The sequence below is a fragment of the Pteropus vampyrus genome, unplaced genomic scaffold (assembly GCF_000151845.1).
Source record: "Pteropus vampyrus isolate Shadow unplaced genomic scaffold, Pvam_2.0 Scaffold405, whole genome shotgun sequence".
NCBI lineage: Eukaryota > Metazoa > Chordata > Mammalia > Chiroptera > Pteropodidae > Pteropus > Pteropus vampyrus.
In genome coordinates, this window is record NW_011889186.1 from 14646 (window position 1) to 27432 (window position 12787).

The window sequence follows — 12787 nt, forward strand, 5'->3', positions numbered from 1 at the left end:
GGCTCACGTACGTGCACCTGAGCCTGGTGCGCCAGGGCCGCGCGCTGCGCCAGCGGCTGGGCTACGGGCGAGGTACGGGAGGGGCGCGCGCCTGGAGCGGGGGGCGGCGAGGGCCCCGAGCGCCCCGAGCAGCGCCCGGCTCTCGGCGTGGGTCAGACCTGCCCGCAGACCCCGGCCGCGCTTCCTAGCTCGGCAGTATTGGGGCAAGGGGCGCGGTTCGGCTGGGCCTGGGCGCCCGATGACGTCAGCAGTGACGAGCGCGACCCTCTTGGGGAGCGTTCCTGGACCTGGGCGGACTCCCATGGCCTGGAGCCGGCAGTGACGGGGTTAATGGGGGTCTCCTGGACAGAACTCCGCCCCCAGACCCAGCGCGCTGGGATTTCCGGAGGCCCAGTCTCACTGCTGTCTCCGCCACTTGCCCGTGTTCTTAGCAGAGCCTCAGTTTCCCCATCTGCCGGGGAGGGAGGAAGGATGGGGATCCAGCCTCCCGACCCGGGGCGGGTTGGAGGGAACTGACCCATGCAGTTGGGACGTTTCTTGGAGGGGGGTGCCCTAAGTGGGCAGGGACTGTTGGGGGAAGGCTTGGTGATGGGGATCCAGCTTGGGGAGCCCTCAACTGCCCAGAATGAACTCCCAGGTGCCCTGAGCTCACACCCCAATGGGACAATGAACCCACGGAGCTGGCCAGGTCCTGGCGGGCACTGAGGAAGAGAGCAGAGGAGGGGTCCTGCTGCTTTAGCCGGGGTTCTCCTGGAAGGCCTCTTGGAGGTGGTGACCTCAGACACAAGACATTTGGGGGAACAGCATGGTGAAACCCAGGATGAAGACGAGGAAGGACAGAGTGGAACCTTGGAAGGAGGGATGAGAGAGAGGGAGACACCTCAGGGCAGAAGAGATCCCAGCCGGGCTGCCCTAACCCCCTTGGGGAAGTGGGGTGTCCTTAGGGTGGGGGAGGGGGAGTCTTGCTTCCTGAAGACTCAGAATGATGGCTGGCTCACACGTGGGGCCCCTCCCCAAGGTCCAGATCCTGTTCAGTCCTGTTCCTGCCCCCACTCGCCAGAACCCTCGCCTCTCCTCACGTCTGACACCTGACCCCTCAGACCCCAGGCCAGGGGTCTGGGCTTGTTCCAGCCCCCCAGAGTCCACACACCTCACAGCTGCCACACCTTAGAGAGGCCCCCAGCACTCCTCACTCCCTAACAGAGAAACCCCACGCTGTCAGCAAATAAGGCAGGACTCGGCATGTGACCCCGCACCACAGCGCAAAGCCAGCCCCCTCCTCAGAAGCCTGTATGGATTTCTCGAGCAGCCGCAGTCCTCCCCAGCCTGACTTGGTGAGGGGCCAGGAAGTCTAGCACAGCCAGAAGGGGTGGCAATGTGGGAACCCCACTTCTGAGGCCCCCTCTGCTCTCAGCTGGACCACTGGAGCTGGGAGACCGGTCAGCTTGCCATCACCGCTCAGCATCCCAGGAGATCAGGTCCTCATACGGCACCTTCCAGGAGCAGGCTCAGCCCTTCCAGTCAGCCCCCTGGGCTCCCACGAGGGCAGGGATGTGTGAAGCTGAGCACAAGACATACCTGAACCTCCTGAGGGTCAGCTCAGTGCTGTCCTCACTTCCACCAGGGCGACGGCATTGGAGTGGGGCAGGAGGGCTACCTTTCTGGTGTCCAGCAGCCCGTGCCAGCAGAGGTCCACAAGGGACAGTGAGCTGGGAAGCAGGGAGCCTGTCTGGACCTTGCTGTGCTGAGGCTCAGCCCTGCAGAGCCACGGTGGCAGCCTGGGCTGGGACCTCACTGCCGGAGGCTGCTGGGAGCCTCCAGGGCCACCTCCCAGCTAGACAGAAGACAGTGACTGGGGCAAAGCCCAGAAGGAGGAGCAGGTGGGCAGGCAGCGCCCTTCCCCAGAGAAAGGGCCCAGGACAACCGTGTCCTTACAGCGATCCAGCTCCTGGGGTCTGGATTGAGGGGCAGGCACGGATGTCAAAGCTCAGGCTTGGCCCTGGAGCAGATGGGGCTCCTGGATTGGAGATTCCTGGGTGGGCGCTCCAGGATGGGCGAGGGGGTTACAGAGGCTCGAGTCCCAGCGCATGGAACCCCCAGAGGACAGGCGGTGTTTAGCTTCACAGCTTAGGAAGGAAGTCTGGGGAGTCGAATGGGTTGGGGGTGCAAGGGCGGTCTGTCCCAGGCAAGGGGGTTTTGGGGGCACCAAGCTCTGGAGATGTCCACAGACAGACCTGGGATGGGTTCCCCAGGGGACGGTCTCCCTCTGGGGCCACCTTGGCCTCATCCTCCAGCAGCCAGACCTGTGCGCCCGTGCCTCCCCCTGTGGGGGGGCGGGGTGTTGAAGGGGGGACGCGGGGCAGGGGAGGTCGGGGGCCACACTACCCCGCCTGGGCTGGTGCCCGGGCACATGTGCCACAGCTGGGGCTGGCTTGGCCTCAAGACCACAGTGCTGCCTCTCCTGACAGCAAGCTGTGGCACTAGCCCTTGCTCTCAGTTTGGATGAGGGACGCAGACACAAAATATTCCAGCACATGGGAAAGTGCTGAGGGCACAGGCAGTCCTGGGGTCTTCCTGGAGGCAGAGTCACTGATGAGAATGGCCAAATAGGTGTGTGTGTGCGTGCATATACACCAGCCATGCACACGTGTAGCTGCTTCGTCATACCAATCGGGTCTAGGAAAAAGCCTGTTGGAGGGTTCAGGTTGGGGTTCCCACTGCCCTGCAATGGGCTGTGGGGAAGGGCCCAGTGGAGGGTGGGGCCCCTGGCATCTCAGGGGGCATTAGGGGGGCGACACCCCTGGCCCTCCTGTCCCGGCCATGTGGGAGCGGTTGCCTGGACCCCAGTTATACCCCATGTGCCACCCACAGATGGCGAGAAGCTGACCAGTGTGACAGACGGCGGGGGCGTCCGGGCTGCGCCGTCCACGCAGAGGGCAGAGGACTCGAGCGAGAGCCATGAGGAGGAGCAGGTGGTGAGCAGGGCTACGGGCGAGGCCGTTCCGGGGGCCTGTGCCGGGCGCCGCGCGTGGGCCAGGTGGCGGGTGTGGTCGTGAGACCCGCCCCCGTCCCCTCCCTCCGCGCTCAGCTTCGACCCTGGTGCCGTTTCTCTCCCGTAGCCCGAAGGTCGGGACCAGCACACGCTGTTTCCTGGGGGGGCTGGAAAACCGCCCCCCCTTAACCTCACCCACCAGGCCCCCCCGTGGCGGGAGGAGGTGAGCTTCAGGGGCCCGGCGCCGCGGGGGGCGGGGGGCTGCTGCGCGGAGGGTAAGCACCCCCTCTCCGCAGTACAAGGGGCAGGTGAACCTGCACGTGTTCGAAGACTGGTGTGGGGGCGCCGTGAGCCACCTGAGGAGGAACCTGCACTTCCCGCTGTTCCCTCACGTGAGTGCGGCGCTGGCGGGGGGCTCTGCCCCGCACCCCCCCCCCCCCCCCCCCCGCGGGCGGCGCGGGCCTTGACACCAGAGGTCGCTGCCCCCAGACACGCACCACGGTGAAGAAGCTGGCTGTGTCCCCCAAGTGGAAGAACTACGGCCTCCGGCTCTTCGGCTTCATCCACCCAGCGAGAGATGGTACGGGGGTGAGGGCGTGTGGGGGGAGGGCCGGCGGGAAGGGCCCACGCAGCCCTGAGCCCCTGTCCTGTGGCCTAGGGGACGTCCAGTTCTCTGTGGCTTCGGATGACAACTCTGAGTTCTGGCTGAGCCCAAATGAGAGCCCTGCAGGTGCCCGGCTGGTGGCCTACGTGGGCAAGGTACCCCGCTCGGAAGCCCATCCCCTCCGTCCACACCCCATCTGTCTTAACTGAGCTTCCTGTGGCCTCGGTCCCCTGTCCCCTCCAGCTTCTTAGGAACAGGGACTGGGTGGGGCTGGCATGCTCAAGGAGAGGGTGAGCCCCCCCCCCGCCCCTTCTGTATCGCCTCCAAGACTGGCTCAGAGTGGACAGCGCCCGGAGAATTCACCAAGTTCAGCTCCCAGGTCTCCAAACCCAGGCGGTGAGTGACGCGTGCACAGGTGTGTTTGCATGTGTGAAGGTGGGTGACATCTCACTCCACATACGCAGGTACGCTGTACCTGTGCTGCCTCTGCCACACCACCATCCCTCTGAGGGGCCAGCCCGGAGCCCCCCTCCTCTGGGCTCTCCATCTGTTTGGGGCCCCAGGGCATGGTGGGTGCATCCCCTTGACCCCACGTGTCCCCAGGGCATAGCGGGTGCATCCCCTTGACCCCGCGTGTCCCCAGGGCATGGCGGGTGCATCCCCTTGACCCCGCGTGTCCCCAGGCTCATGGCCTCCCGGCGGTACTACTTTGAGCTGCTGCACAAGCAGGATGACCGCGGCTCGGACCACGTGGAAGTAGGCGTGAGTGTGCTCCCGACCTCCCCTGCCCCGCCTTCCCCTTCCACCCCCGCAACAGGGCAGCATGTGGACCCTTCCCCCAAGGAGCTTCCAGTCTAGCGACAAAGAAGCCACTCAGGGACGGGAGCCCGTGGTCCGTGCTGCTTGCTGGGGACGCAGGGAGGCTTCCTGGAGGAAGTGGCCTTGGAGTAGAGGCTTGAGAGGTGGAGGACACGCAAAGGGAGATCGGGGTGGGGGGCGTGCAGAGGAATGGAACAGAACCTAGGGTCTCCGAGGGGCCCGATGGCCAGAGCAGGCGGAGGTGCAGTGTCACCTGGACAGATCGGGCATCTCCTGAGAATGAGACAATTGCATGTCCATTTCTGGCACTGTGCAGAGAGAAACGGGGCTGGGGGTTACGTGGTCGTCAGTCCCTGAGCAAGGCAGTGGGGATGTAGGAAGTGGCAGGCCAGGGCCTGAGCCTAGCTGGGTGTGGGCTAGGGGGTCCTCAGCCCAGCCCCAGGATGCCGCATGTGTCTGGTGTGTGTGGTGGGTGTCACCCAAACTCAGCTTGGCAGAAGGTGCAGGCTACAGACGCAGGTTTGGGATGATCTTGCAGAAGCTGGGTTGGGGGGTAGCTGAGAGGCCCCAATGAGCTGGGAAGGAAGGAGGGCCTGGGACAGAGTCTGCAAAGGAGACTTAGGAGCAGCCACAGGACTGGGGGAAATGGAGAGGCCCAGTGAGCTGACATGAGGCGCTGGCCCTTGGAACGCCAGCTGTGACCACTAGCTGCAGAACTGGGGACCAGGTGGGGACAGAAGCCATAACCAGCAGGTGAGGAAGTGCACAGGATGTCGGGAAAGGTCTGAAGGGAATGTGGGGGTTCCTACTGCCACCAGAGTCCCCCAGCTTCCCTGCTGCCCCTTCTCAGGACCTCTCCCGCACCCACCCTCCAATGGAGCACCCCGAAGGGCTCCCTCACTACTTCTCCACCCTGAGGTCAGGGAAGACCCCTCCTCCCTGTCCCAGCCACAGCCCTGAACACCCTCTCCACTCCCCAGTGGCGAGCCTTCCTGCCAGGCCTGAAGTTCGAGGTCATAGGCTCCGCTCACGTCTCCCTGTACACAGGTGTGGACCTGGTGCCTCTTTGGGAGTGGGGTGGGCTCCTGACTGGTGATGTCTTTGGGACAGCCTCCAGATGCGGGTGGGGAGGGGTCTGGGCACTCCTGGGGACCCCACAAACCCCCTTGTCCCCAGATGAGTCGGCCTTGAAGATGGATCACGTCGCCCATGTCCCTCAGTCCCCTGCCAGCCACGTGGGTGGGCGCCTGCGGCTAGAGGAGCCCAGAGCGGATATGCTGAGACCAGACCCCCGAGACACCTTCTTCCTCAGTGAGCTGGGGCCAGGGGGAGGGGGGCGGGGCCCCAGGCCAGCGCTCTGTGACCACCCATCCTGCAGCTCCTCGTGTGGAGCCAGCCAGTCTGGAGGACGTGCTGGAGCCCTGCGCCTACGCCCCCACCTACGTGGTCAAGGACTTCCCCATCGCCAGATACCAGGGACTACAGTTTGTAAGTGCCCTGGCCCCTCCCTCCAGGTCCCCCGAGCCCCTACAGCCCCGCCCTGAGCCCTCTCGCCCGCCCCAGGTGTACCTGTCCTTCGTTTATCCCAATGACCACACGCGCCTCACTCACATGGAGACGGACAACAAGTGCTTCTACCGCGAGTCACCGCTGTACCTGGAAAGGTGGGCAGGGGTGCGCCCCGGGGAGCCGGGCGGGGACTCCCCGAGCCCGTGCTGATGCCCCGCCCCCCCAGGTTTGGGTTCTATAAGTACATGAAGATGGACCAGGAGAAGGGGAAGGAACATGAGCAGGTGCAGCGCAGAGCCTTCCTCTTCCTCAACCCGGATGGTGAGTGCCCGCGCCCCCCAGTCCCCCCCCCCCAGGGCCCCCCAGCCGGCACCCACCTGGCCGTGGCAAGCTGAACGGCGCTTCCCGCAGACTTTCTGGACGAAGAGGACCAGGGGGAACTGCTGGACAGTCTGGAGCCCACAGAGGCGCCCCCTGCGCAGAGCAGCCGCCCACCCCTCGCCCCCACCGCGGCCAGAGCCAGCCCTGCCCTGCCCACTCCTGCCAGCGCCTGGCACCAGCCAACCCCCAGGCATTCCCGGGTGCTGAGCTGGGCCCCTCAGTCCAAGCGCCCCCTGCCCCTCTTCCTGGGCCGGGCCCCATCCCCCCGTGCCGCAGCCGCACCTCCACCCCCAAAGGTGTATGTGACACGGGTGCAGCCGGGCCTCCGGGCACCCCGCCGGGCCCCACCCTGGCTGCCCTTCCCCGGCGTCTTCCTGCGCTCCGGACCCCTGCCCAGGGTGCAGCTGCGGGCGCCCCCACACCCGCCCCGGCCTCAAGACCGCAGGACCAGCAGTTCCCAGGCCACAGAGCTAAGGCCCCCGGACCGGGTGCTGGCCACCCAGGGGAGCCGGGAGGGCCAAGCACAGCCGCTGGGACTAGCAGTACCCACGGTGGACTTGAACTTGTCCTCTGAAATGCAGCCTGTGACCTCCTTCCTGAGCTTGTCCCAGGTGTCCAGGCACCAGCTGCCCAGGGAGGGGGGGGAGGAGGAGGAGGAGGAGGAAGCAGACGATGACGAGGCTCCGGGTGACGAGGCCGCATCTGAGGACAGCGAGGAGGCCGCCGGCCCGGCGCTTGGCCGCTGGCGTGAGGACGCCATCGACTGGCAGCGCACGTTCAGCGTGGGCGCAGTGGACTTCGAGCAGCTGCGCTCGGACTGGAACGACCTGCGCTGCAACGTGTCCGGGAACCTGCAGCTGCCCGAGGCCGAGGCCGTGGACGTGGTGGCTCAGTACATGGAGCGGCTGAACGCGCGCCATGGCGGGTACGGGGCATGCGCAAGGGGGACCCCGCCTCTCAGGGAAGTGTCTTCCGTGTTCTCTGGGCCCCCTCATTGCCTGGGGCCCTTGGCTGGTGTCAGGAGCCTCCCCCCACCACACACACACCCGCCAGTGCTGGCGCCCCTGTCCTACACCTCCCAACGCCACCCTGTTACCTGGGACCTGGACCGAACGATGCCTCCGAGCCACTCAGGCCTCTCCTCCAGGTAGACACACCCAAAGGTCAATATGGAGCCACCAGGCCTCTCCTGGCACAGTTCTGCCGTGTCTTTCAAGAGGGGTCCCCACCTGAGTGCGGGGGTGCAGGGCCCCTGCCCCAGTGTTCCCGCGGGCTCCCCCAGGCCCCAAGAATCCAGTCCTGGCTCCACCCCAAGCAGGTAGGGGGCAGAGAGTAGGCGCCCCAATTTGGCCTCAAGGGATTTCTGGGAAGTGCTCAAAGTTTTGCCAGGCCTCGAAGGAGGAGCAGAGCCCACACGGACAGCAGCGACAGGCAAAGGCAAGGACAGGAGGCCAGCGGGACTGGTGGGCAGAAGGTGGAGAAGGGACAGTGGAGGGCCCTGCAAGCCACACTCAGAATCCGTTTTCCAAGCCTGTGATACAAGGTTTTGAGCAGGACAGGGCTTTGACCTGTTTGGGTTGAAGACAGGCATGTCACTGCTTCGGAGGGGACTCAGTGGGAGGAGAGCCCATGGGGACCATGACTGATGGGCTCAACATGACCATAGCCGTGATGGGAAGGTCTGGACTCTGGGGAGTTGGGGGGATTTGATTCTAGGTGACAGGATAAGCCCACCCTTGGCTCCGAGCTTCTCGAGAGCAGCTCCTTGTCCCATGGGCATGAGGGCGTCTGTTCAGTGGGGTGGTCATGACTGCGGCCCCACCTTCCCAAGTAGTGCAAGGATGTGGGTGGCCCCAAGGAGCGAGAGTGTAGACAGACCCAGAGCATTTGGGGCAGAAAGTCCCTGACTTTTGGGGAGCATGATGGAGATGGCGGGGTTGAAGGGAGGAGTCTGGACTCCCGGGAGGTCACGTGGGCTCCCAGAGTGAGTAGTGCTGGCTGCAAAGGGAGTCGGTGCTACAGAAGGGAGACCAACCTTAGTCAAGGGCCGAGCCCTGCTTTCCTGGGCTGAGGAGAGGCCTCTGCCAAGGGCGGAGTGGATGGGTGGCCCGGGAGAGTCAGGTCTCAGCAGGGGCAGCGAGGGGCCACTGGAAGAGGAAGTCTGCTCATGTGGTATGTGGGGATACTGAGGGCCACAGGTGAGAGACTGCCTAAGGTCCTAGAATCCCAAAGACACTGGGACCTCACCGTGTGTGTGTGTAGTGGGTGCCAGAGGAGGGCCCCGAGTGTGTCAGACGGTGGTGGAAAGCAGACCCAGGGCAGGAGACAGAGGCCTGGGTGCGCGACGGGCCAAAGGTGGGCCTGAGGGCAGTGAGGGGCGTGAGAGGCGATGGGGGAAGGGGTGGGGTGCAGGCGCGCAGCCCTCAGGCTGACGCAGCCCGGCCTCGCAGGCGCTTTGCGCTCCTGCGCATCGTGAACGTGGAGAAGCGCCGGGACTCGGCGCGCGGGAGCCGCTTTCTCCTGGAGCTGGAGCTGCAGGAGCGCGGGCGCCGCCGCCTGCGCCTGTCCGAGTACGTCTTCCTGCGGCTGCCGGGAGCCCACGTCGGGGACGTGGACGGGGACGGAGAAAGTCCCGAGCCCGCTCCCGCCGCCTCCGCGCACCCTGACGGCCGCCCGGAGCTCTGCCGGCCGCTGCACCTGGCCTGGCGCCAGGATGTGATGGTACACTTCATCGTGCCAGGTGCGCGGGAGTGCCACGGTGGCACCCGGCCTGGGTGAGGGCTCTCCAGGCCTCCTGGGAAGGGTGGGGAACACCACGGCCCTGGACAGGGGACTGCAAGGCGGGGTTGGGATGCGCTCAGTGGTCCCATCCTCCTCCAGTGAAGAACCAGGCGCGCTGGGTGGCACAGTTCCTGGCGGACATGGCCACACTGCACGCCCGCACTGGGGACTCGCACTTCAGCGTCATCCTGGTGGACTTTGAGAGCGAGGACATGGACGTGGAGCAGGCCCTGCGAGTGTCGCGGCTGCCTCGGTAAGGGTGCCGTACCCCAGCCCCTGCTGGGGGATCCAGCCTGTTTTCCTTCCCCAGGAGGTGGGTTTTCCTGCCCCCAGGGGTCGGTACCTGTCCCCTCCCCCCAGATACCAATACCTGAGGAGAACCGGAAACTTTGAGCGCTCGGCGGGGTTGCAAGCTGGCGTGGACGCGGTGGAGGTACCCAGGCGGGATGGGGCAGCAAGCGAAGCCAGAAGGGGGCGCCGCGGTAGGGACCCACCTTTCAGAGGAGAGGGCGCTCTCAGACCCCCCCCCCGCCACCCACAGGACGCCAGCAGCATCGTTTTCCTGTGCGACCTGCACATCCACTTCCCGCCCAGCATCCTCGACGGCATCCGCAAGCACTGCGTGGAGGGCCGGCTGGCCTTCGCACCCGTGGTCATGCGCCTGGCCTGCGGAAGCTCGCCGGGGGATCCCCACGGTAATGCCCCCACCCCCGCAATGCCAGGGTAAAGCCTAAGCCCCTGGGGACCTCTCCCAACCCCCAAGGTAATGCCCAGGACCCCCCAGAGCACCCAGCTATCCCTGGGGCCATGCCCGGCCGCGAGGAACGTCCTCCAGCACGGCAGTCACGTGCAGGGCCCCCAGTTATGGCCACCACAGAAGGACGACCCCCGAGAGCCTCCCTGGCAGTGGGAACCCCTCCCGAGGGCGGGGAACTTCGCGGCCTAGTGTCCGAAGGGCCCCCTGCCGCCAGGATACTGGGAGGTGAACGGCTTCGGCCTCTTCGGGATGTACAAGTCGGACTTCGACCGCGTCGGGGGCATGAACACCCAGGAGTTCCGGGACCAGTGGGGCGGCGAGGACTGGGAGCTCCTGGACAGGTGACCGCCTCGCGGCTCGGAGATGGGGGCTTCCGTGTCCTCCACTCCCAGGACCCATAGGCCTCACCCCCAAACCACCTCCCACCCCAGGGCCTGTCAAACAGGGACAGTGCTCAGACTGGCTCTGCTCCCAGGTCCCGTGGGCCCAGTAGTGGCCCGGCCACTCCCCTCCCCCTGCGGTCCGGTCCCGTGGAGGCCCCAACACCCCTAGCGCGCGGACTGCAGTCCTGGCCACCACCCTCGCCCCCGCCCCGGGCCAATGACCCTGTCAGAGGTCCCGCGAGCTCAGGGCGCCCTGCCGTCCCACCCACCCAGGGTCCTGCAGGCGGGGCTGGAGGTGGAGCGGCTGCGCCTGCGCAACTTCTACCACCACTACCACTCGCGGCGCGGCATGTGGGGCGCGCGCAGCAGGAAGGGCGCCCGTGCGCCGGGGCCGTGACGCCGGCGACCCCGCCAGCCCCACTGGGCCGGAGCCTGGTGCCAGGCACCTGGCAGGGCTCACCACAGGGCGACAGGCCCGGGATGGGCCCCCACACTCTGTGCGCTGATTTCTGTGAAATTTTGCCGTAGCAATGACATTGTTTCCAGGATTTCCAAGAGTTCTGTCTCTTCCGTTTTTTATTCAAAATGAAATGAAATATTTTTTTTTAGTTCTGACTCGTCCTCTGCCTGGCTCTCTTGGGAGGGCAGGGATGGGCCTCGGGGATCGGCAGAGAGCCCTCCGCCCACGGGCAGCCCAGGGCACTGTCCCTGCTCCTGCTGCCCTTCTGACCCCCGCCCCCACCTCCAAGACCCTCGCCCCCTTCCCTTTGAGCTTCTGCGTGGGGCCCTGCAGGGGGAGGGGCTTCGGCCCTCCTTGCCACCCTGTGCCTGGAGTAGAGTGGCCACCAGTAACACCCACCATGAGACCTTCCCACCTGCCAGCAAAGAACATGCCGCCGTGACCTCAGTCCCAGTCATCTGAAAAAAGAACTTGCATGTCAGCCCTAGCCCCTCCTCCTCTGAGGGGAAGGGGCACCCTGGGTGGCGAGTGTCCTGTGACCAGGTTTGGGAAGGTGTAGCAATTAGGTCTGAGTTGGCAGACACGGAAAACTCAAACTAGTTTAAGGCAGAATGGGGGGCTCATTTGACTTCTGCTCCTGCAGCTGGAAGTCTGGGTCGGGAGTACTGATCCAACGGCCCAGCGACGCCCTTGAGGACAGCCCCTCCCTGGGGCTCAGGGCACAGAGGACGGTGCTCTGCCTGGTGCTGGGTGCCTGCCTGTCTGAGTTCCCTGTGGCTGCTATAATGAGTTCCCACAAACGTAGAAGGATTCGTGAGCTTACAGTTCAGGAGATAGAAGTCCTGAAGTTAAGGTTCCTACAGGGCTCACTGCTTCCTCAGGATGGACTCGGCCTCCTTTCCAGGGGCCGCCTGGACTTCTTGGCTCATGGCTCTTCCTCGGTCATCACACCGTTTCCGTGTCCCTCTCACCGCCACTTCCGCCCTCCCGCCCTCTGATCCCAGCCCTCCCGCCTCCCTCCCGGAAGGGCGCCTGCAATTGCTTCGGCCCTCAGTCAACACCCTTTACTTCAGCACACGCGCTACGGGCTCCGGACCTGAGCGTCCTTGGAGCTTCTGTCCTGGGCATTTGCTCAGTCATGTTCAGCAGGAAGGCCGCACATCTGCCCAGCGGCCCAAACTATCCTCTTGCGATTTACCCAAATTATATCCTTAGGTCAGACCTCACTCAGGTTCATGAGCCATGAACACAGCAGCAAGGGAGGTTTTGATGAGAGAGACCAGATGGACACTTGGATCGGGCCTCGAGAAGATTCTAGAGACAGCCCTGCTGGAAGGGACAGGGAAGAGGCATTTAGCTCTATTTAGCTCTGGGATGCAGACTAGAGCAACCAGGTATCCATAAGCACGAAGTCACCTGTGACATGTGGGCTTCGCCACAAGTGCTGCTGCTCCACAGTGGGCAGTGCCCACAGGGCAGAGGATACCGCTAATGGGCCACATGCCTACTTAGAAGCCCCCAGATGCCCCCAGCTCAAACTGCCCACTCTTCCCTAAGTAACCCATTCGGACGGGATTCTCCCCACTTGCTGATGTTGCGTAACAAGAAAAGAACAAGCTCTGGCTTTAGGAACACACTCTACGAAAGAAGGAGGAGGGTCGGGGAGGGGAAGGAGACTTCAATAAATGGTGGGAAAACTGGACAGACGTGTGCAAAAAAAAAAAAAAAAAACCAAAACCCTAGAATAAACTAGTTTACAAGAATAAACTCCAAATGGATTAAAGACTTAAATGTAAGACCTGAAGCCATAAAATCCCAGGAGAAAACATAGGCAGTAAACTCTTCAACATCACTCTTAGCAATATTGTCCTCCAGCAAGGAAAACAGAGAAATAAATGGCACTACATCGAACTAAAAACTTTTGCACAGCGAAGGAAACCATCAGCAAAACAAAAAGACAACCTACTGAATGGCAGAAGACAACCGCCAGTGATACATCCAATCAGGGGTCAATAGCAAAAGTATATAAAGAACTCATACACCAGATCAACACCAAAAAAATGAATAAAACCTGATTTAACAACGGGCAGAGGACATGAAT

General features: G+C 63.9%; 1 protein-coding gene across 1 annotated transcript in view; it reads left to right on the forward strand.

Moving 5' to 3' along the window:
* The window catches only part of B4GALNT4 (beta-1,4-N-acetyl-galactosaminyltransferase 4), a 12907-nt gene extending 2075 nt beyond the window's left edge, over nt 1-10832 (forward strand). The window contains exons 2-21 of the mRNA XM_023523731.1: nt 5-72; nt 2872-2975; nt 3120-3215; nt 3289-3384; nt 3482-3572; nt 3651-3751; nt 3925-3992; nt 4280-4358; nt 5396-5462; nt 5592-5726; nt 5794-5903; nt 5979-6079; nt 6151-6245; nt 6336-7230; nt 8756-9045; nt 9186-9339; nt 9447-9519; nt 9628-9781; nt 10058-10184; nt 10500-10832. Coding sequence (XP_023379499.1) covers nt 5-72; nt 2872-2975; nt 3120-3215; nt 3289-3384; nt 3482-3572; nt 3651-3751; nt 3925-3992; nt 4280-4358; nt 5396-5462; nt 5592-5726; nt 5794-5903; nt 5979-6079; nt 6151-6245; nt 6336-7230; nt 8756-9045; nt 9186-9339; nt 9447-9519; nt 9628-9781; nt 10058-10184; nt 10500-10623 — 3028 coding nt within the window. The 3' untranslated portion in view covers nt 10624-10832. The remainder of the gene's footprint in view (nt 1-4; nt 73-2871; nt 2976-3119; nt 3216-3288; nt 3385-3481; nt 3573-3650; nt 3752-3924; nt 3993-4279; nt 4359-5395; nt 5463-5591; nt 5727-5793; nt 5904-5978; nt 6080-6150; nt 6246-6335; nt 7231-8755; nt 9046-9185; nt 9340-9446; nt 9520-9627; nt 9782-10057; nt 10185-10499) is intronic.
* Nucleotides 10833-12787: the final 1955 nt, after the last annotated feature.